At 48.1% G+C, this 21,745-nt stretch overlaps 1 protein-coding gene across 1 annotated transcript in view; it reads right to left on the bottom strand.

Annotated features, from left to right (window-relative positions):
• Positions 1–10,624, bottom strand: part of PAX7 (paired box 7) — a 100,394-nt gene extending 89,770 nt beyond the window's left edge. Inside the window, 5 exon segments of the mRNA XM_055705297.1 lie at positions 6,441–6,569; positions 7,578–7,707; positions 8,370–8,605; positions 10,539–10,569; positions 10,571–10,624. Coding sequence (XP_055561272.1) covers positions 6,441–6,569; positions 7,578–7,707; positions 8,370–8,605; positions 10,539–10,569; positions 10,571–10,624 — 580 coding nt within the window.
• Between the last annotated feature and the right edge of the window lie 11,121 nt (positions 10,625–21,745).

Raw genomic sequence — 21,745 nt, 5'->3', positions numbered from 1 at the left:
GGGGAAGCGATGCCCGGCCGGGCATGAGCAGCTCCCACTCGGGAACACAGGGCTTCCCCCTCCCTGTCCCGGAGCCTTCCGCTGCCTCCAGGCCTGGGATCCCCCCAGCTTCTTCCCCCACCCAAAAACCCCCAAAAAAACAAACAAACAAACAAAAAAAACCCCTACCCAGAGCCCAAATCAGACTGAAGTTCAGAATAAATTAAAAAAAAAAAAAAAAAAAAAGCAAAACCCAGCAGTGGAGAGAAATGTGGCAGATGACTGAAATGGGCTTCTTTATATATATATATATATTTAAGAATAGACTCTATAAATATATAATATCTCTAAAGCTCAGGTCTTAAGAGGGTCCCTTATTTGCTTATTTCTTTTGTAGCAAACGTAATTTTCAGAAAGATACTTCCCCCCCCGCCTTACCCTAATGCTCGAGTAAGTACCTTACAGCTTTAAGGCTAGTGTTATATGTGCTTTAAAATCCTGCCATGTAAATTCCCCTGAAAAATTTGGAAAGCTTCTCGGGGGGGCTTGGGTGGGGGGGGGACGGGGGGGGACGGGGAGAGGGGGAGGGGGAGAAAGGGGAGGTTAATCCGGGTTTAATGCTATGATGCAGTCACAGGACCAGGGCTAGGCTGATTGTGTTATCTCTTCCCAACATTTGGGTCTCCCATATTTCACCCAGCCAAATAGCTGCGAGAAAAAAGTGCGTATGGAGGCACTCCTGACGCCTCAGGAAAATATGTTATTAATATCTAAATAACTTCCCAATACTGTCTCTAAATCTCCCCTTCACCACTCCAGATGATGAATTCGTTTGAAGTGTTCTCCCGTCTCATCTTTTCAGTGTCTCTCTCTCTCTCTCTCCCTTTTTTTATAACCAGGCTTATTTCAAACTGGTAAATATCTAATTCCTTTAACCACACTGCAGACACGTCTCTCCCCTCTTATATACAATTCTCATTTGGAAAGATCCATATATACATATCTCTATAAAAGAGAATAAGCCCCAGCACAGCCTTAAACTACTTCTTTAAATTATTTGGGGGTTAAGAGCAGGCTTTTTTGGGGAATCTGTTTGTTTCCGAACAACCCCTGCACACACCTGGATCACACATTTCTCTCACGGCCTTCCTGCTGCTTAATTAAATCTCTGCCTCCTCTCTCCTACCCCAGTTACGGGCGAAGCCTGGGATTAGAAATAGACCTTCCAGCTTCCTTCCTCTCCTTCTCTATCACGGCATCCATCTCCCCCGCATCGCCAAATATCTACTTCCTAACCCTCCCAGTACAATGTAATCTACCATCCACCTTTAATTTATAGATTATAATGCCTAGAATGTATTTCCTTTCCCGACCGAACTGAACCCCGGGCACCCCACCTGCCAGCCAGCGCTTCTGATATCAATATTTCCCTTATATTTTCCCCGCTCTGTAATTGAACCTATTCTTCTCCCCCAAAGAAGAGGGGGGGCTATGTAGAAAAGGAAAAAAACCAAACAAACCCTGGATCACAAACATCTCCCTTATATTATTTCACTTCCTACTGTATAATTGAACCTCTCTCCCCGCATCCTTGTCTTAAGTTTGTTTTTTAAAACGTCTTGTATTAGATTATACTCGTTTATTCCCCCTTCCAACCTTATCTCTCCTCCTCTCTTCTCTCCTTCCCGTCACACTTGATTTAGGAAGGAGTTTATCTTGCAAACATTTGCCTACTTTGTTTATGTAGACCAGGTTCTGCAGCTACTTGTTCCCAAAAGCCACTGTTTGCCTTTGTAATTGTTATCTGTGTTTATTGTTGTACCTCATTTGTCTCAGCTTTTTTTGTGACATGTAAGCTCCGTGTGTGCTCACATCCAGCCCCCCCTTCCTTCTCCCTCTCCCTGCCTTTTTTTTTTCCTCTCTTCTCCTTTTCCCTCTTCTCTCTCCCTGAAATATGCACAGAATAACTCAGCCTAAAGCCAATGAATTGCTTGACACTACCCTATCTCTTTCCTGCCCCCCATTATTAGAGCTGATCCCACTCGCAACACTCACAAATCCCGCCTGGTCTCTGTTTGATTAGATTGCCAACCTTTCGTAATCCCTTGATTTGATGAAGTGTCTATTCTCGCCCCCCCCGCCCCCCCCATCTCCCTTCTAAACATACATTTACAGAGAAAGCGCTTGTTGGTTTTAAATCAATGCAGATTGTTTGCTGATAAATTGACTCCATATCCCCTCTTCCCACCCCCGCACCCCCAGCTTGGGAAACAAAGCCCCTTTCCAGGTGTGGGGGGGGTCCCCCCTCTTTCCCCCTAGCCCTTCTCCGAGCCTAATTAAATTTGGCAGGACCTTGCACACCCAGTCCAAACAGCTCCCTCCCCGCCAAACCCCTATATAAGCAGCAGCGGCTGCTACCAAATTAAATTGTTATCACCTCCAAGGGTCCGAACAACCCCCCCACTGCTGCTCGCACCTGTACGCCTTTCCCACCTCCATAAAAATACACACACACCCCCTCCATCCTCGCCTTTCCCTCCCGGCTTTCCCACCCTATGCATTATTTTCCACGCTGCCACGGGGCGAGGGTGGGTATCGAAGCAAAAATCGATCGTTGGGAGAAAGTCCGTGCAATCAAGAGGAGTTCAGAGAAATAAATTAATTTAAAATCTCTGTTTTCATTCCAGACATAACCCGATGCCCCCCCCCTCCTCGGTACCCTGCCAGCACCGCCCAAGCCCTGAGCATCCTTCACCGGCATCCTGCTCTGCATCCCGAAGCGGTACAGGGCGCAGGACCGGCTGCCCCCACCCGTGACCGTGGCGTGACACGCGAGCTGCCGAACTTCCCTCTCCTCCCTTCGCCTTCCCCATAACCCCACCGACACACACCGTCCCCCCTCCCCTTCACCCGCGTCTGGTTGCAATTAATACCCCGCCAGGATGAGGCCTCGCCCCCGCCCCTCCAGCACGAAGCGCTGAGCACCTTCCCCAGCACCCCCTTAGGTTTGGGGTTGCCCAAAGGACCCCCCATCCCCACCCAGCACCTGGGATCTGCGGGGTGTGGGAGAACAGCGCATCACCCACGCGTGACCCTCCCTAATAAACCCCACCAGTCATAATAAATAACAACAACCAAAAATAATAACAACTCCGTCTTAACAAGGATAAAAAAATAAAAAAAAAATAAAGTGAAGCCTCATGAATATATGCCCAGGGCTAGCTGGAGTGAGCCGTTTAAAGATGAAAGTGCAAAGAAATAAAGGCTCAATTTAATCTGCCTTAAAACCCTTCAACTTAACGTTTGTGCTGGGAACTCAGAGAGTGAGTACTGATTGGGGATAAATACATTTCTTAGCATGCCTTGGAGCTATTACACCCTTCTCCAACACAGCTCCCTATTCAACAGCCACAGTTTTCATTACCAGCTCTAATAAGTCTTAACATTATTAAATGCCAAGCAGACGATAGAAAGAAACAGGCGCAGGGTGGAAGCTTTCTTTAACACTTAAAAAGAGAGAGCATTTAGGGCTGTCTTCCTCCGGCTCCCCGCAAGGAGAACCCGCAAATGGAGCAAAGGCGTTTGTCAAGAGCAAAAAGGCCAAAACAAAGTTTCCCCCCTCTCCCTCCCATCCGCAATAATAATAAAAACGCGTTATAAAAGAAACAAAACAACAACCCCCCAAACAAAACTCAAACCCACTCCGTAAAAACAGAGCTAGAGAACAAGTGTCAGAAGCGCGTTACTATTTTTATTTCATTGCAGACCAGGAAAATCGGTAGGACTGGGGGGGCAGGGGGAGAATAAATCGCTAAAGACTATTATTTTCCGGGGGGGGGGGGGGGGGGGAAATTAAAATGAAAAATATACAATGTACACTCACCGCCTCCGAGTCTTTTACAAGTTGAATCATCAATTACCTTAATAGGGCCATTAAAACTTTTCCGGACGCGAAAATATATACATTGACGGCAGTAAATTTAAAAAAAATGAATGGTTATTTTTTAATCGCATTTTATCTGGGGGATCGCGGCGCAGGACCCAACCCGCTGCCAACTCGCCGCTTCTGCGCCTGATGCTCCCCCCGCCAAACCCCCAAATCGGAGCCTTTTTGGGGTGATTTCTCCGCAGTCTACAGACTCAAGGCGCGATTGCGGGGGAAGAAAAAAAAATAATAACGACTGATAAATGGGGATTTATCTCAAGGGATGGGAGAGGGAGCGGAGCCTGCGCGCTCGGGGGTACCGCGGCGCTCCGCGGGCTCCGGCATCAGGAATTTGCCCAAATTAGCCCTCGATTCAAACCGGGCTGGTTTCATAAAGAAATGGGGGCTCGTGGTTTATTTGTCCGCGATATTACCCATGGAGGAAGAAGAGAGCGTTTTGTTTTGCTTATTAACACGCACTTCTGCATGTTATTAATGAATCAAAAGCCTCCGGCTCCTTCACTCTTTTTTGGGGGTGGTGATGGGGAAAACACGCACGGACAAGGGAAAAAAATAATAAATCAGCAGTTTAAAACGATTTTTTTTTTTTTCAAGCGGTGAGATTCTAATAAAATAAATCTTAAACCCAAAAATCCGACAAACACCCCCACCCCACCCCCAATTAAAAACACCCCAAAGTGATGGGGGGGAGCTTTTCGCGGGCACAATAGCCCCGATTTGCAAATGAGCATCGCCTGTTTCCAAATCACAAGCAACATTTTGCAACGTCCAACGGCTATCCTTTTTCCAACAGACGGTCCTATAATATTACAAAACTATCTAACAGCAGGGAGTTTTGAATAATTTATCTCCCTTTCTTCCCTTCCTTGGCCCTTTGTCCAAACTTTTTCTCCTCCTTGCAGAATTTTGAATGAGAATAGACAAGCCCTCCCTCCCCCATCCCTTTACTCCATTTTTAAGGCAGCCTAGGGTTTTCCCCCCCTTTCCCCCCCCCCTTTCTCTCCCCCCCTTTTTTTTTTCCTCTCTTTTTTTTCCCCCCCTCTTCTTCTACTGTTTGCTTTTGTGGTCAGGAATCTTTTACTTATAAAGCTTCAATAGACTTGAAGGTCTTTGTAAGTGAAGTTCATCTTCAAGGTTGGAAAAAAAAAAAGGATCAGATCCTTAAAGAAACCCCTTTTGTGCACCTTCATTTAAAACTCCCAGTAACGTTTGATGGTGACACGGAGAAGTTTTTTCTTGCCCCAAATTCCCCCCACTTTAGTATTTCCCCACTCACCCAGGCCTTCCCAAAATGAGGAAAACTTTGTAGCTATTGAGAAACTTTATGAGCAATCCCTCCCTGCTTCCCACCCCTGGGCTGGAGACCCTCTCCATGTGGAAAATACCTCTCACCCCGTCCCTCTTGGCCCGACACTGACGATATCACAAATCCCCCAAAACACCAACCGACACAACCCTGACAGGCCCGGACCATCGCCATTTTACCATCAATTTTGGAGAAAAATAGCAACCCCCAATTTCCTGATGCCTGTCCCCAAGACTTGGATAATTGCCATTTCCCCACCAAAAGAAGCGCTGAGCTCTGCGACACGAGGAAATAATTTTCTGCCCAGGCTGATACAGCAGCTCCTCCCTCCCATTGCTCAAAACTTCCCCTTCTTTGCAAACACACTCATTGATAAACCTCAATTATGCCTCCTAAAAATGCCACCTTTCTCCCCCCCCCCCTTTTTTTTTTTTTTGGGGGGGGGGGGGAAGGGGAACTTCAGCCTCCACTGAACTTGCCAAAAATCAAATTACAAGTGCCACAATGGCTGGCTCCGGCCATGCCTCATCCCCCACCCCACATTTCCAGCACAGGAGCTTGAAAAAGTTTAATTTTTCCTCCCATGAGATGGAAGTGCCAACTGTGGGAGACGATAACAGGGCCCTTGCTCTCCCCCACTGCCGGCCTGGCCTTAAGCCTTTCATCACAAAAGCCAGATTTGTTTACCCAGCTTCCATTTAGGGGTGCAGATCCCCCATTTCCTCTGATCCAAGGATCCCCTACCTCCCCTCTGCACCTCCCCAGCGCCGGTGGCTCTGCGGCAGCCCCAGCGCAGCGCCGATCTTTGCTTCTCTAATTGATATTGATTGGCCAAATCGGTCAACTGTCAGCCCGTGTTTCAGGGGACCACTTAGAGAGCAGGAGAGAAATCTGTTTAACAAATTCATTTAGGAATCAGAGATGCCTCGCCCCTGCCATCTCCTTTCCCCCTTTATAAATAATTGATCCAGAGCAAAACACCAACAGCTCTTCCTCCTGGGAAAGCATCCTCAGCCCGCAGGGCTGGGTACCACCGTCCCCTCCCAGGGCCCTGCATCACACCCTCCGCTCTGCCATCACTCATTTTCCAAAAGGACAAATGCAAGAGGCTCTGGAGCCATCCCATCTTACTCTTGGTAGGGAGCGACACGTCCCCTCTCCCAAATGTCCCCTCCAGCCCAGCCCTGGGGCACGCACAGCCACCTTTACCTTTGTCACCCAGGATGCCGTCTATGCTGTGCTTGGCCTTCTTCTCTCCATCTTCCTCCTTCTTGTCACAATCCTCCTCTTCCTCTTTCTTCCCGAATTTGATGCGTAGCACACGGCTAATCGAACTCACTAAACCTCAGACAGTCAAAGACAAAAAGGCAAGTATAAGCTGCCTGGGAAGGCAAGGTGGGAGCTGGCCAGGAAAACCCAAGCTGGGGCCACACGACTTGGGCATGAGGCCTCACACATGCACGAAGGGCACCCGCACCCCCTTTTCCCAGGGGTACACACCTGCCTGGTCCTCTGTGCCTTCCAAAACATCCCTGAGCTCACTCAGGTGCCAAGGTGGATGCCCAAAGTTGGACGCACTTGTCGCCGTCCCCTTGAGACGCTTGGCACAAGCGGCACCCGGTTGTGTGCAACACCCCAGGGAGCATCGCAGCCGGTGGGACACCCCAGAGTGTGCACCCCCAGGGTTACCACCGTCTTTGTAACAGGGAAAGGGCCCCCGATACCCACCTACCACCCCAGTCCCAGACAGAACCTCACAGCCTGGATTCAGACATGGGCCCTGTCCTGATTTGGGGGAGAGGTGCCCTACAGAGGAGTCTCAGCCCCCCCAAAACAGAGAGGAACTCACAGCTAGGACCTAAAGAGCTCAGCAGACCCTAAGCACACCCCCGCAGGCCCAGTACTGGGGTACGGGGTATCTTTCCTCGGGTGATGGGGATCCCTGGCCGATGGAAACGCCACTTTGCAGCCCTCACTGAGGAAGCAAGTCCCAGCAGGGCAACCAGGGTCCCCTGTAACGCCAGAGCTGGGGTCTGCCTGCATGCCGGCTCCCTCTGTATCAAGAGAACCTGGCTTTCAAGGGAGTTGGAATAAGTTGGGAAAATTGGTTTGTTTGTGTGTGTTTTTCCAGCAGACCGCAGCGCGGCCAGGGCACAACACCCCCTCACCTGCTGTTTATTTGCTGCTGTGAGTTTGCTTGAGGTGGGTTTTTCCCCCTCCTCCCTTATCAAAGCAGAGGCTGAGAGGATGGCTGTAGCCTCTGGAAACATTTTTGGTGGCGATAATAATTTCCCTCCATGTTCCTATGGGTATCAGGGTGTCCTTCTGGCCAAGCTGCCTTCTCACCTGAGGGCACGGTGCTCCGGTCGCAGTGCCCATCCTTCAGGAGCCTGTCTCTGATCTCCCAGCTAAACATCCCAGGATTTTCCCGTTTGTATTCCTCGATTTTCTTCTCTACGTCGGGAGTTGCAACCTGCTTTTGTGATCAAGGGACACCGGTGTGTGCCCGCGTGTGCAGAGAGAGGGGAGAGAGAAGAAAAAAAAAGCGCTTTTAATTGAAAAAGAAAAGGTGTTCAGCTCAGTGCAATCCTCCTTGCCCTGGCTGCTAGTTTTGGGGTTGAGAATAAGTATCTGGAAGGGGGAAAAGGAGGAAAATTAAGCTGGGGAAAGGCCCTCCTTTCCCAAATGTTGGCCATCCTAAAAGTAGATCCTTTGGGGGCCAAAGAGATCACCCAGGATGGACTTATCCTGAGCCCCAGGGGCAGAAGGAGGCAGGGAGGGGGTGCAGGGGACGCTATTTTTAGTGAGGTTATATACACCCAGGGATTTATTATTCCCCAAAACATCCCGGCTCGCCTCCTCCCCAACACCGGGGCCGAAGCAAATGCTTGAACGCGCGCCACTTGTTGCACAGGAGAAAAAAAAATCACTTTAATTTATTCATAGCCTTCAACTCGGCACTGGTTTCTACCCATCCGAGCCTGAAAATTGCAGCTTTATTAAAGCCCTTTCCCCTCCTCCCCGTTTTTCCCTGCGTACCCATTTGAAAATCTTAATACACTCCCCACCCCTCCAAAGAAATATTTCATTTTTTTAACATCAGGAGATGGTTTAGCTCAGCTCCCGCATTGCACTCACCCTGGGCTTGCTGCCTCCGATGGCTCCGGGACGGATGGAGCCCGTCTCCTGGTACCTGCAGAGGATTTTGGAGACGCAGCCGTGGGAGACCCGCAGCTGCCGGGAGATCACGCAGGGCCGGATCCCGTGGTGAGCCATCTCCACGATCTTGTGACGGATGTGGTTGGGCAGCGGCCGACCGTTGATGAACACCCCGCCGAGCTGGTTCACCCTGCCCTGGCCCAGCGGGGTGGAAACTGGAGAGCAAGGAAAAAAAAAAAAAAACAAAACAACAAACCAAAACAACCCAACAACAAAAAAAAAACACCCAACAAGGGGGAAAAAAAAGTTAAAAGAAAGGAAAATCCAGCAAAACGGGGCACAGCCCTCCCCACATCTTCAGCTTCTCTCCCGGTATTTGAAAGTTTAGAAGAAGGGAGAAACCTCTTGCCCATTCCCCCGGGTGTTTGTCCCGGCAGCACGGGGAAGACTTTTCCCAGCGATAGATGGAAAATAAAATCAGCCCGTGACCCACACGCCCGTCACCCCGCTCTCCGAGGTGGCCGCTACGTTTGTCTCTATCCCTATATTTTTGGCATTTCACACCTATATTTTAATTCATACCCGACCTTTTAAATAAGGGAAGATTTAAACCCGCATGGCAAAGCACCCCCCAAACTTCCCATTTCCCCCAAAAGCGCGCTACGCTTGCTTCAAATTACGGAGCTATCTGCTTCCCAGCAAACTTTTGGAAATAGCTTTTTAAATACCCTCGAGGGGCTTTTTTAGTTTAGGTTTGGTTGTTGTTGTGGTGGTGGTGGTGGTTTTGGTGGGTTTTGTTAAGGGGCTTGGGGAGGTGCGGAGCAAGCGCCGCTTCCCCGACACCTTGCAAAGCGCATCCCCGCCCGGAGCGGGGACCAGCGGCTCCCTAACCCCCCTCCCCAATTTGTTTAATATCTCGCAATGTAGATCTTGCAGATTAATGCGATTTCACAGGCTGGAAATTAAAAAAAAAAAAAAAAAAAGGCGGGGCGGGGGGGAGAACTCAGCTGGGTAATTTGCAGAAAGGCTGGAGGGGGCGAGGGACAGGGAAGGCGAGGGGGGTGATTTTTCTCTTTATACAAAGAAAAGTCGATTCCAGAAATTGCCTCGCGATTTAACAAGAATCATGCACCACTAATTCCAAGTCACTTGGCCAGCACTCCCTGGATATATCATTATCGACAGATAACACTCGAGTGGCCAATTTTACATTCAAGAGGTACTAAAACCGCCGGCCGCTCTCTCTTTTCATTATTCCCAGTCATGTTGTGCAAATATTGTTGTAATCCTTTGATCCTTTCCCTTGCCGTCTGTTTTACTTCATTTGCTACAGAAAAGCACTTCAACAAATCCCCCCAGCTTGTATGTTTTGCAGCCTGCGTGGTTTTCCACAGGTTTGAGTTTCGCCACTTGATCACGGTCAGGATGAAATTTTCCTGTTTAATAAATGCGGGGAGAGGGGTCCTGCTCTAATTTTGCCTTTTTTTTGTGGTGTGTGCCTAGAAATAATAACCCCGTAACACAAAGGAAAAAAAAAAAAAAAGCAGATGACGGGGGAAGTTGATGCACTGCGAGGTGGGGATGACACTTAGCGAGGTGACAGCTACAAAGTCCCCCCCCTCTCCCCTCGCCAGTCCCGGCCAAGGACATCTCGGCTGGCCGCAGCTGGAAGTACCCCCCGTTTAGAGGTTTTTGCCCTTATTTTCCCGCAGAAAAGTTGAAATAAATGAGTTGGGTTGGTTTTCCCCACCTTTTCGGGGAGATTAAAGCATCGGGACACTTGCGGGTTTAAAAAAAAAACCAAAACAACAAACACCACCCCCCCAAAAAAACCCAACCCCAAGCCTAAAAAGCAACCTAACCCATGAGAATTTGCCCCCAAAATCTGCGGGATGCCTGGAATGACTTTAAATAGGGGGAAAAAATAATAATAAAAAGGCGAAGCCCGGTAATTTCGCGGGGGGCAGCCGCTACAGCGGGAAGGGAAGGGGCTAAATATTAGCGAGAAGTTGGATGCTCAGATCGGGAACCCCGCCCGGCTGCAAAGTTTAGCTGCATCCCCCACCCCCGGCAGCCCATCCCGTCCCCTCCCGGGTTATCCCGGGGTGCTGGCGAAGGAGCAGGGAAGAGGGGTGCTTTCCCACCTACCTTCCAAGGGGAAGCCTGTGCGAGGGTAGTTTTTGCCCCGGAGCCGGGCGCATCATCCGAGGCACCGTCCCGGGCAGAGCTGCCATGGTGTGTGTGGGGGTCGGGGCAGCAGAGAGGGTCCGGTCCGAACCGGGGGGGCACCCCTTGGCCCCGGGAGAGCCGGGGGGGGCGGCGCGGGGGGGCTGCGGGGATGTGTCTCCTCAGAGCCGAAGTGCTTCTCTCTTCCAGCCCGCGGCTGCAAAACAAGGGAGAAATCTTTGCTCCAAGGAAAGAAGAAAAAAAAAAAAAAAAAAAAAAAAGGGGGTGGGTGGGTAAAGGGGGGGGATCACCCACCAGAAATTCCTCTTAAAGTTTTAGGGCTATGTCACAACCGGCCTGAGCGGGCGCTCCGGAGGAATGTAACCCAGACTGCCGGGAGAAGCAGGACACATCCAAAGTTGCCTCGGTGCTGGGCCTGGGCTTAGGGCTGGGGGGGGGGGGGGAGGGGGGGCGTGGGGAGCCGAGTTTCCCCCCTTATTTTGTTGTTGCGTTTGGTTTTTTTTTGTTGTGGTTGTTTGTTTTTTTTTTTTTTTTTAAAGTGGTTGGTGCCGGTCGCTTAAGGGATGCTGCTGATGGGGAAGGGGGGGGTAGTAGTGGTCGGGGGGGGGTGGGGGCCGGGGGGGGGGGGTTGGGGGGTGTCAGATGGAGGGTTTGGAAGTTGTTAAAGCCTGAAGTTGGGGCCGTGGGGAGGACGAGCGAGCTGTGATAGGCTCCAGCTCCTTTCTTTTATCCGCGGCCGGGGAAGGGGGTACCACGGCGGGGCCGAGGGACCAATAAGAGCCCGCAGCATCCCAACGCGCCGCGCAGCCACGGGCTCGCCGCCTGTTTTTTTTTTTTTTCCTTTTTTTTTTTTTTTTTTTTTTTTAAGATGTTATTATTCATTACTAGGCTTGGCTTCCTTTTGATTGAAAGCTGGGCGCCCCCCTCCCCCTGTTTGAAAAATATATTGGGGTGAAAGGAGCGAGGAGGAAGTTTAGGAAAGTTTTTTTTGGGTGTGTGTGTGTATATAAATATATATATATATATATAGGGTGGGGTTTTTTCCCTAAGAAAGTTGGGCATGCCTAGAGCATCTGTGCGAGTCCCAGCGGGATAAAGCCGGTCCGGTGGCTGCAGTATGGGTTAAAGTGTTAATAATATAGATAATAAAATAATAACATAATAAATAACACACAAATAAATAAAAATAATAATAGATGAAATAAACCCGAATAAAATAATAATAAAATAAATAATAAAATACCCCCACTTAGCTGCTCCTCCACTCCCCTGGGAGAGGGTTGGACCCTCTGCCCAGCAGTGATGGTTTGAGGCTCATCCCGCCCTGCTCGCAGCATCGCCGGCCCGCAGCATCCCGCCCCCCCCGTTATACGGGCCGGGGTCTGCGAGCAGCTGAGCAGCCCCACCGCCTCCTTTCCCCAGCCCCAGGTAGCCCCCTGCGCGCCTCCCTCGTTAACATCACGTCTTTAATTAAAAGACAGGCTCCGTGCTGCTCAGCTGGTATCTTTTTTTTTTGAAGGGGGGGGGTTTGGGGGTGGGGGTGGGGCGGCCGGTGCTCCCCGCTGTTCTCCCGCAAACTGCCCGCTCGCTCGCTCGCTCGCTGACCCGGGTCGGGCTGAACAAAATAGCCAATGTTTTCCCCCCCAAAATAGGAGCGGGGCAGGAATCCTCCTCGCAGCGGGGCATGACGCCAGGGCTCACGAACCCTTTTGTTTGCAGCTGTAAAAGGACTTGCCGTGCAAACCGCTGGAAACTTCTCTTCCCCCTCCCCTAAAAGCATCCGGGAGGGGGGAAGAAAGCAGCCAGCGACACTTCTGACCTGTCTGGACCCAAAATGCGGTCCCTAAATCTCCTCCCTGTCCGCCCCCCCCCCCCCCCCGAAGGCATCGCCACCCCTAATCCCCCCCTTCGCCAGTGCTGGTTTTTGCTTTGAAATTAAAGCCCTGGCTGGACCCCTCCCAGCCCGGCCACATCTTCATCGCTCACCTTCTTCTTCCTCTTCTCCCGCAGCCGCCAAGCTCAGCCTAAACCCGCACCCGCCTTTGCTTTTCTCACGTTTCACGCCTGAAATTCACCCAAACCCCCAGAAAAACCGCGGGACGGGGACAGTGTGGGGGAACCGAAAAAAAAAAAAAACCCACAAAAAACCCAATATTGAAATTCTTTCCAAGGTGTCAAGTTGCTCCCAAAGTCTCAGCCCGGCTCAGCCCTGACTTCGGGGCTCCAGCAAACGAAAATCAACCCCCTCTCCTCCCCCCCGCCCCAAAAAACGCCAATTCCCTAAGTTTTAGGCAGAAAAATAACGGGCAGGGCTGAGCTGGACCAGCTCGCAGCCCTTTCTCAACCGCATTCCTCCAGCGCGGCAGTAATTCAATTATTTGCCTTTCATTTGCTTAGATGGGGGGGTGAAGAGCCTGGGAATAAAGTTGAAAATTAAATGTTTCTGCTCTCCCAGCACCGGAGGAAGATTAAACTCAAGCACCCGAGCCCGGGTCCTTGCCTTCCCCGAGCTCTAGGGTTACCTCGCCGGGAGAAAAACCTCTCACATCAAACACAGCAGTTGTTTTCCTTCACATCTCCCCCCCTCCTCGAATTGGGGCAAGATTTGACACTTTCAGCCAAAAAAAAAAAAAAAAAATGCCCAAACCCTTCACTTTCTCCTCCAACACTTGCTGCCAGCTCCGGGCAGCCACTAAGCAAAGAGCTACCTTAATATATATAATTTTTACTATTTATTTTTATTTAAGCGATGCTGTGGCATGTGGCTGCAGCCCCAAATTTTGTTTCGGGGGAGAGGGGGGCTAAGGGGGTGCCAGGGGACTGTCACAGCCAGAGGAGGGGGGGACACTCCTGCTGGAAAGCAATTTCACAAATCATTTTTCTAACAATTAAGGAGTGTGCAGGGGTGAAATGGCGATTTCACATGCAGATCTGGGGGCCGGGGTGTTACCTGCGCACCCAAGCAGCCAGCTGAGAAAGAGGGAACCCCTCTTAATTTTTTTTTTTTTTTTAATATTTTTCCCCCCCCTTTTTTTTTTTTTGCCCAGTGCTCTGCTTCATTACCCATGTTCACAAAAGAGAGACCCCTTCTTTTTTCTCCTGGGAGCAGCGAGCAATAGATTAAAACAAGCATCAATCAGGAAAGGAGCAAGTAACTGCTTAAAGGAACAGGGGCAGAATTCCTCCCCGCTTCCCCCTTTCCCTGCGCATCTCCATGGTTTCCTAAGGTATGTTTCTGGTTGATAAATGCCGTATATCGCTATTCCCTTTGGAGAAACGGCTTGTAAATCAGTGCTGAAAGCCAGCTCATAAGCAGAAGGGAATGGGGTTGGCTTTTTTTTTTTTAGTTTTTTTTATTATTATTTTTTAGGAGCATCTCTCACCGCAGCATCCATCCCTTGCATCCTTCGCAGGAGGAAGGGGCTTTTCAAGTGTGAGGTGTTAGATGTCTCCTTAGAAGGGGCTAACCACCCCAGGCTTGGGGGGGCAAAGGGCTGTCCAGCCAATTCTCTACTCAAAAAACCCCAGATGCACACAGGTTAGCTAAACCTGCCCAGAAAATGCACCGGAGGAGAGCAGCCCCAATCATCAATCATTAATAACTATGATTTTCCACCAAAGAAAGTCCTACTTTTTTTTTGGGGGGTGGGGGGGATGCTGTCCTGCTTCTAGAGCGATGTGGATCTAGAAATGAGAAATCTCCTCAGAAGACAAGTCAGATGCGTCTCATCTGGTCATCTAAAACCTGAAGAATTTGATCATGATCCCCCACCTCCTTTCACAAGTAGGATGCAAAAAGAGAAAAACCCACCAAAACCGCCCGGGGATGAATTATTTAATGAAAAGTTGCTACCTTCTGCAATTACAAGAAGATTACTAATGTGGGAAGGTTTTCCATTTGAGATCCCGGAGTAATAAGCATTATTTTTTTAAGCGATTATCCAATAAATCTCTCTTTAAAGGGCGATAAATCCACCTTGAAAACCAGGGATTTAAAAAAAATATTTCTGAGGGACTTCCGCATTTTTTAAAATGACCATTGAAAAAATCGTGAAAGCAAGAGTAACACATTCAGCCTGAAGTGTTTGTTTTTTCAGAAAGCCCATAAAGGAGAGAAGGAATATTTGCAGCAAAGGCAGGCTCAGGAAAAATGGACTGCTTCGTTAAAAAGGTGGCTGAGGGCTGGCAAAGCAGCTCCTAGTCCAGGACCAGGGAAGCCAAGTCCACCCATCCTTGACGTAAGAAAAAAATTTTTTTTTTTTGGTTATTTGCATTAGAGCCCAGAAGCTGCTAAAGGAAGCAAATGGAATTTGGGTGCAGACATTTGGTGCCTGATTCCACGGCAAGCCTCTTGCAGCATCCCTGAGCCGCTGGTGCAGAAGTGCCCTCCCACATCGCAGGTCTCAGAAGACCCCAAGTGTCACCAGGTATCAGCGGTCCTCAAGCAAGGCAGCCACCCACAGCCAGCTATAGGCAAAAAATTGACTGCATTTATTGCCGAGATCTGCTCTTCTGCTCTTGGTTGCAGGTGGGTTAGAAGACGACAAGACAAGGTAGAAAAGGGAGGTTTAAAGGCTCCCCAGCTCCAGGGCATGGCCCTTAGGTTGCACGTTGGCCTCCAATTCTCCTCCTTCCTCCCCTTTCTTAGGGGACAAGGCTCGGCTTATTTGCCAGAGATGCTCCTAACTTCATTCCTGAGGAAGGAAGGGAGTTCCATGCCATCAGACCATGGGGTTTTTGAAGCCCTAAAGCAGGGAGAAAGCGGTTTCTACTTCCAGTATTATTTCTAAAGGAGAAGTTTGCTGCCCCCTTTTTTTTTTTTTTTTAATGCAGAGTACTCCTGCACCATCAACCCTGACCCTACAGACTTCCAAAGAACTGGGTTAGCCATGCTGTTCATTTGTGCATGTCACAGGGATTCATTTCTTTTTTTCCCCACCCCTCCCAGAGAAGGCAAGACCCAAACCCAAGAATAAAACTCCTCCAGCTCCGCTCCCTGTCAGGATGCTGAACAAAAGGCGGAGTGTCACACCAGCACCGGGCTCCTTGGATCTGCCTCTCCACTGGGTCAGGTTTAATTTGCCCAGGGTGCAGTATTAATAGGATGTAAGCTGCGCCCTTGAACAATTACCTTATCAAAGCATAACATCTATGGAATGAGCAAAGTATTTTCGTTAAACAAATCAAAATAATAAGGCTGGCAATGGCCTTGTTCATTCTTTGAACCTCTAAGTGGCTTTAGAGATATTCAACAGTACCGCACCAACTTCTATTCCACTGGTAGTCCCTGCTTAGTTTTTCTAAAGAAGATTAACTACTCCTTGCTAAAAGGCTCAGTTCTACTTTTGTCAGGGTGCACAGACTAATTGGGTTTTCCCTGCATACAACGGGATTCCTATACTCCCGCTACCGCTCTCGCTTCCCATTTCATGTGGCTTTTCAAGACAGGGAGAACACTTTCCTCCGCGCATTTGATTTGTTCGGTGTTAGGCGTTAGAAATAACACACCGAAATACAACCTGACTGTGCAGGGAGTATGACTGCATGGGGCAGAGTAAGGGTGCAAGAGGGGATTTTCCTAACTGGTACCTTCCTGGAGCTTAGCAAATAATATATCTCAAGGGAACAGGCTGTTGGAGGAAGGTGACAAGGGACACAGCTGGTCCCAGGGGGAAAACATAGGCTGGGCACCGAGGGACCAGCACGCTTTAGGAGGGAAAGGACAGCCTTAGAGTAAGGGAGATTGTGATTTTAGGGTGCCTTTCTATTCAAGACACCCAGCTTCAGGCACATTAAAGATGGATTTACAAAAGAGAGCAGAGCACCTGCCCTCAAATAATTCAAGCTGCCTCCACACTGGATATACATCCAAATCCCTTGTTATCTGGCTCATAACTCACCTGTTCCCAGATTAGTCCCACTCCAGTACTAAGGGCCAGAACATTTCTCACCCCCATAAAGACATCACTCTTCCTTTCTTACACTGGGGGGTAAAGAAATCCACCCGGATGCCTGTCTCCGGCAGCCCAGCTATCCTCAGTGCTTCTACAGCTGTCTGGATTTTCTGGGAGCTGGATCTCCTGTGTAGCAACAGTGGCCAAGGGGGACACTGAGCTTGTGGAAGCCCTTGGAGAGCCAGGTAAACCAGACCACAGGGCTTGTGTCCCATAGCCTGCGCTGGCCCCAGGGGGCTATCGGTGCAGGAAGGACCACCACGGCCGCAAGAAATGAGGAGCACGGAGGGCAGAAAACACAAAGGCTTTGGTTTGGTCTATTCCTGAAGTGTAAGGAATCAGATGGAACCAAGCTGCATATTTGTCTGGGTGAATTAAAAGCACAATCCCCTCTTCCCAGAGGGAGCAGTTGCTTCATATTTATACATTTAGTCTTACAGGTGTAAAATAGCTTCCCTTTATGCTTATATAATAATTTTTCATTTGAATTTCAAGGCTTTATTCCCTTCTTTGGATTCAAGTCTCCTACCTGAGCCTGATTCTCCGTATTGCCATTAATTCCTTCATCACAGAAATGAATTCCATTTAAGTCTCTATAGCAGTTGTTAAGGTAGATCAAAAAGTGCATTTGCAAAGGTTTCTTCCCTTTCTCCCTTATAGTTTCCAGCTCACCTGTGTCTTGAAAAAGACTTGGATTTGAAGCCATAGCACACTTCACCACCGGTTCCTCTCACTGCAGAGGAGAAAGGGGCAGGCAGGAGAAGCCCTTTTTCTCCTCCACAGCTCACAGCTGGGCTATTTCACCCTGGCTGGGATTAATAAAGTTAATTATTGGCACCAGCTCCAGCCTACCTGTCTCACCAGGTGAGTTATAATTAGGTAAGACCCAGCCCTGAGTGACTTGGAAAGCTGAGACAACTGCAGAACCCAAGATTTCTATGAGGAGGAGGATGAAGGCAAGGAAAGGGAGAGATTTAGGGAAAGACCTTGCTAAACACATGGATTTTTAGGAACACTAGTCCTGCACTTAGAGGCACCACTGAAGCAGAGCATCTCCAGACAGCTCATGCTGGTGGCGATGAGAGATCCAGCAAGGCTTCCCTGGCTGTATCAGATGCTTCTCTTTCCGATGGGGAAAGGCTTTTCCCAAGAAAAGAGGAATTAATACACAGATGGTGATTCAGGGCAGCTAGCGAATAACGGCAGAAGTTAACACTGTGCTTTTCCACATCTATATATAACACGTAAGGCGACTGTAACCATGTGGCACCTTGAAATCGGCACATCTTTACATCCTGCCGTGTGGAAACACAGTGAGAACAACTCTGCTACCCCACGTGTTGATCGAAATCAAGCAATAACAATAACACAGCTCACACAGACCCTATTAGCCATCCAGAAAAATTACATAATTATGTCAGGCTTGCTGCTGTAACCCCAACATTATTCAGACACAGAACCTCCTCGTTTAAAGCCATTCACTTCAAATTGCTCAGCATCTCAGCATAAAAACCTCCTTTTTATTCCCATTTCAGCGTAGGTCAGGCATTTTAACTCCAGTATTGTATAAGCAGAGCTGCTGTGTTGCCAACTATAACATTGCACAAATACATTGCTACAGCCATAAAAAAAAAAAAGAAAAAAAAATAGCTGGAAACCCTTTTCTAATGCTTAATTATAGCATTGCAAATTAAAAATCCCACTATGCACCTTAACTACAGCCACTAAACCTCAGGATTACACATAACAAAACAACACAATAATATTGTTTTGCTTAAATAGCTGATGGTATAGAGCAAGCACATACCAGGGACTGCAAGCCAGGATGCTGCCCAGGCTTGGGAAAAGGGATTTGAGGAACTGTTGACTTTTATAGTTCTGGAATGTTCTCTGGAACTGGTGGAATCAGTGGGGGCAGGTGCACCTGGGCTGCATGAGGTCACTTGTGGGGCTGATTTGGGGTAGTCGCTGTGGGTGAAGAAAGTTCTGGGTAAAGTGCTTCATATAATTTTCAAACTTACTTTTAAGGTTACTACAAAAGCTTAGGGAGAGTTATATGTGAAGCAGCAGAAGCGATCAAGCCTTGTAAGCTCTGGAAAGCTTCATTTTATTCTTTTCCTGGGCTAGTTTCTACAACGTTAAGGTAAGTGCTGTGCAATTGCTTTTTTTTTTTTTCTTTTAAAAGCTGATAGTTTTATCATCTTGCTGTTTGTGTTCTTGATGTCTGAAGCCAAGATAGGCCTTCTATAGCAACTTTATTAAAGTAGTTAAAAAAGATTAGTGTTTGTTTCTGAAAGAATGTATTTTTTTTGTGTATTATCCTTAACTTTCTGCGGCTGAGCTGATTACTTACTGCTGTCCTTGTAGGGGTTTCTGGGGTGGGTCGTGGCGGGTTAGTGCTGGGAGGGCAGCTGAGGTGAAGCAATACGCTGTAGTAAGTAGTTTTACAGTGAGTAAAGTAGTAGTAAGTAAGTTTACGTCTCTCCAGGTGGCTTCAGGCAGGCTGGAAGGGCTTTTTCTGCTTCAAGCTCTGTGCTGGGGCAATCCTGAGCATCACAATGCAGATAAGGATGTGAGTGCAGGAAATGGTTGAGCTCCCTGGGGATGTTACTTGTATCAGCTATATACTTTTTTTATATTAATCTACAGATCACTGGGGGAGTAGCGTGAGCCTGAAACAAGCTGGTTTTAAACCAACGCAAGCTGTTGTCGCTAAACATGGTTTACTTCAAAGGAGGCTGGTTTGCAAACTTCCATTGCAGCGGTAGGAGACAAAGTCCTTCTGGTTGAAGGACTTGGCTTTATCCTAAAAATAAGTGGTTTAATTCTTACTTTTGCTAAATATGTTTTTATTATTATTTAACTTTGGTGGGAGCTTTTAAAAGCAGGGTGATTCTTCTGTTATCCCCTTGCTATCTTGTGCACGAGCTCTGTAGGACAACAATGGTTTGCAGAGCCTCCCAGGGGCTGCTGCTGAGTTCCCAGAGTTGCAATTCTGCAATTTCCCTGGTGTGAGTTGCATGAGGTTATGCATCTTTTCCTGAAAGGCAGTTTAAATTTTGCATGCTTCCAATGCTGAGAAAGAGAGAAACGACGAGCACAGGGGAAGAAAAGGTTAAACTTCACAGCCTCAACCTCCAGTTCCCCTCTTTCATTCCCACCAGGTAGCTTCTAATTACTCTAAGAGGAAAAAGGTCAGGAGGTGGGAGGAGGCTGCCACAATAGGGAGGAAAATGTTTTATTAGCTACTAAGTTAAGGGCTCCCACCCCCTGCCCAGGTGTACCCCTGCACCCCGCTACTCTCTGCAGGCTTAAGAGTCTCAGCAATGCTGAGCTATTTCTTGTAGACGATACCTTTGATGGCCAGGTATTTTTTTAACTGTGTACGGGGTGGGGGGGGGAAGTCCCACTGTTAGTTAGTTTTATGTAACTTAAATCTAGGTGGTGATTTCCATATCCATTCAGATTAATGCAGTGCCATTACTTTGGGCAGTATTGCATGGAGAAGAGCAGCTCTCTCCACTTTGGAGCTGTCTTTGGTTGCATTAATGGTGCATGCCGAGCCTGAAAATGATGCCTCTGTCTCCATCTCTGCCCAGAAGTGCTTGGGATGAGGGATTATTTTCTTCCCATGCAGGCAGTAGTGGTACGTCCTGCTTCTGTAAAATGCTTTCTCTGAGTGCTATTGTAAGACCTTGCTAAATTTGAGATGAAGCTGTTTGCTTTTCTAATGTGAGGCTCGGTGGTGTTTTGTCTTCCTTTTAAACTGTATTTTTTTAGCCATTTTTTCTCATCCTATAATAGTGATTACACCAATTCACAGTGATACAAAACATTAAAGGGGGGAAAAAAATCCTGGTCTAAGAAATGCATAATTTTTTTGTCTGAAGGAGATAAGTCTTCAGAAACACAGAAAGAAATTTGCACGCGGCTCAGCCTTGTAGTGCTTAATCTCATGCAATAATCGCTGCTGCTTGGGTTGGCAGAAGAATAATTAAACAGATATTAAAATTGTAATCGGCTGTCACTGAAATCTAATAGGAACCCTGGGTGATCAACATCTGAACTGCTGTTGCAGGGAGAAGAGGCCAGGGGAACTTTCCCTGGATGGGTTTTCCCCATCCCTGATGCACCAACCTGGATGGGGAGTTGGAAATGGGGTGGTGGAAGCTCTGCAGCTGTGGAGTCCATAGGAACAAGCTGTAGGATAAAGCCCCTTCATGCGGGCAGAGTCCATATCCATCGGTCGTTTGTGCGCGTGGCCGAGCCTGGGCGCGAGGTCTCTGATCTTCCTTGCGCTGCTGCACCACAGCACAGCAAAGATGTTCTTGACTTAGTTGTGTCTGGCATTGAGATGTTGACTGCCAAGTCCGTAAGATCCTTTGCAGACTGGCTTAAGTTTGAAAAAGTGTTTGGGGAAAAAAAACAAGACAGGGAACGTTATGTAATATTTAACGTTAAGGAAGCAAAGGATGGATTTTTTTGGTGTGCAGCTTGTGGGGGCTTGCTTTAATTTGGTGCTGATTTTTTGAAACATAATTTCTTTTAGTTGAGACTGGTTCAGGGGCCTGAGATGAAAGACAATCCGCTCACTAATGCACCGTAAAGTAGGGGAGAAAAAAAAATCCACCGACAAAACCAGTAAATAAGGCAGGAGGGTATTTTTTTTTTCTAAGAGTCAATCCTAATTTCCTGAATTTTCATTAGGAAGGAGAGGAGAGTTTTTATTCTTCCCTCTTAATTCTTTTCAATAATCAATTGTTTTGCTTTAATATTTGACATAGGTGACAAACTGTTGAAAGTAGGTAATTTAATTGTTTTGCTTTCATGTGCTTAGAGCATTTGAAGAGTGGCCTCCTGTTTCTGGCACCAGTAAAGCCTACGGTGATGTCCATCCCTGCACTGGGAGAAGGGACAAACCCATGCAAAAGAGGGCATAGCAATGGTAATACCTGGCTCCCTGAACAGCAGTAGGGCAGGATCAGGTCCCCCTAACACAAACACGGGAGGAGATTTTGATCTGAATTATTTTGGCCAAAATCCAAAGTAACCCATCGACTTCAGTGCAGTTGCTCCGGCTGGATGGATGCCCGGTGTAATGGAAAGCAGGGTTGGGGGCCCCCGCCTATAAGCAGATATTTAACATTCACAGGTTACTTCTCAGCATTAGGAAAAACAAATTAACAAGCTTCCAAAAGGATTTCTTCTCCTAAA

This window comes from Falco cherrug, chromosome 3, assembly GCF_023634085.1.
Source record: "Falco cherrug isolate bFalChe1 chromosome 3, bFalChe1.pri, whole genome shotgun sequence".
Taxonomy (NCBI): Eukaryota; Metazoa; Chordata; class Aves; order Falconiformes; family Falconidae; genus Falco; species Falco cherrug.
Note: the sequence above shows the minus strand (reverse complement) of the source record. Positions and strands in the feature narration are given on the sequence as shown.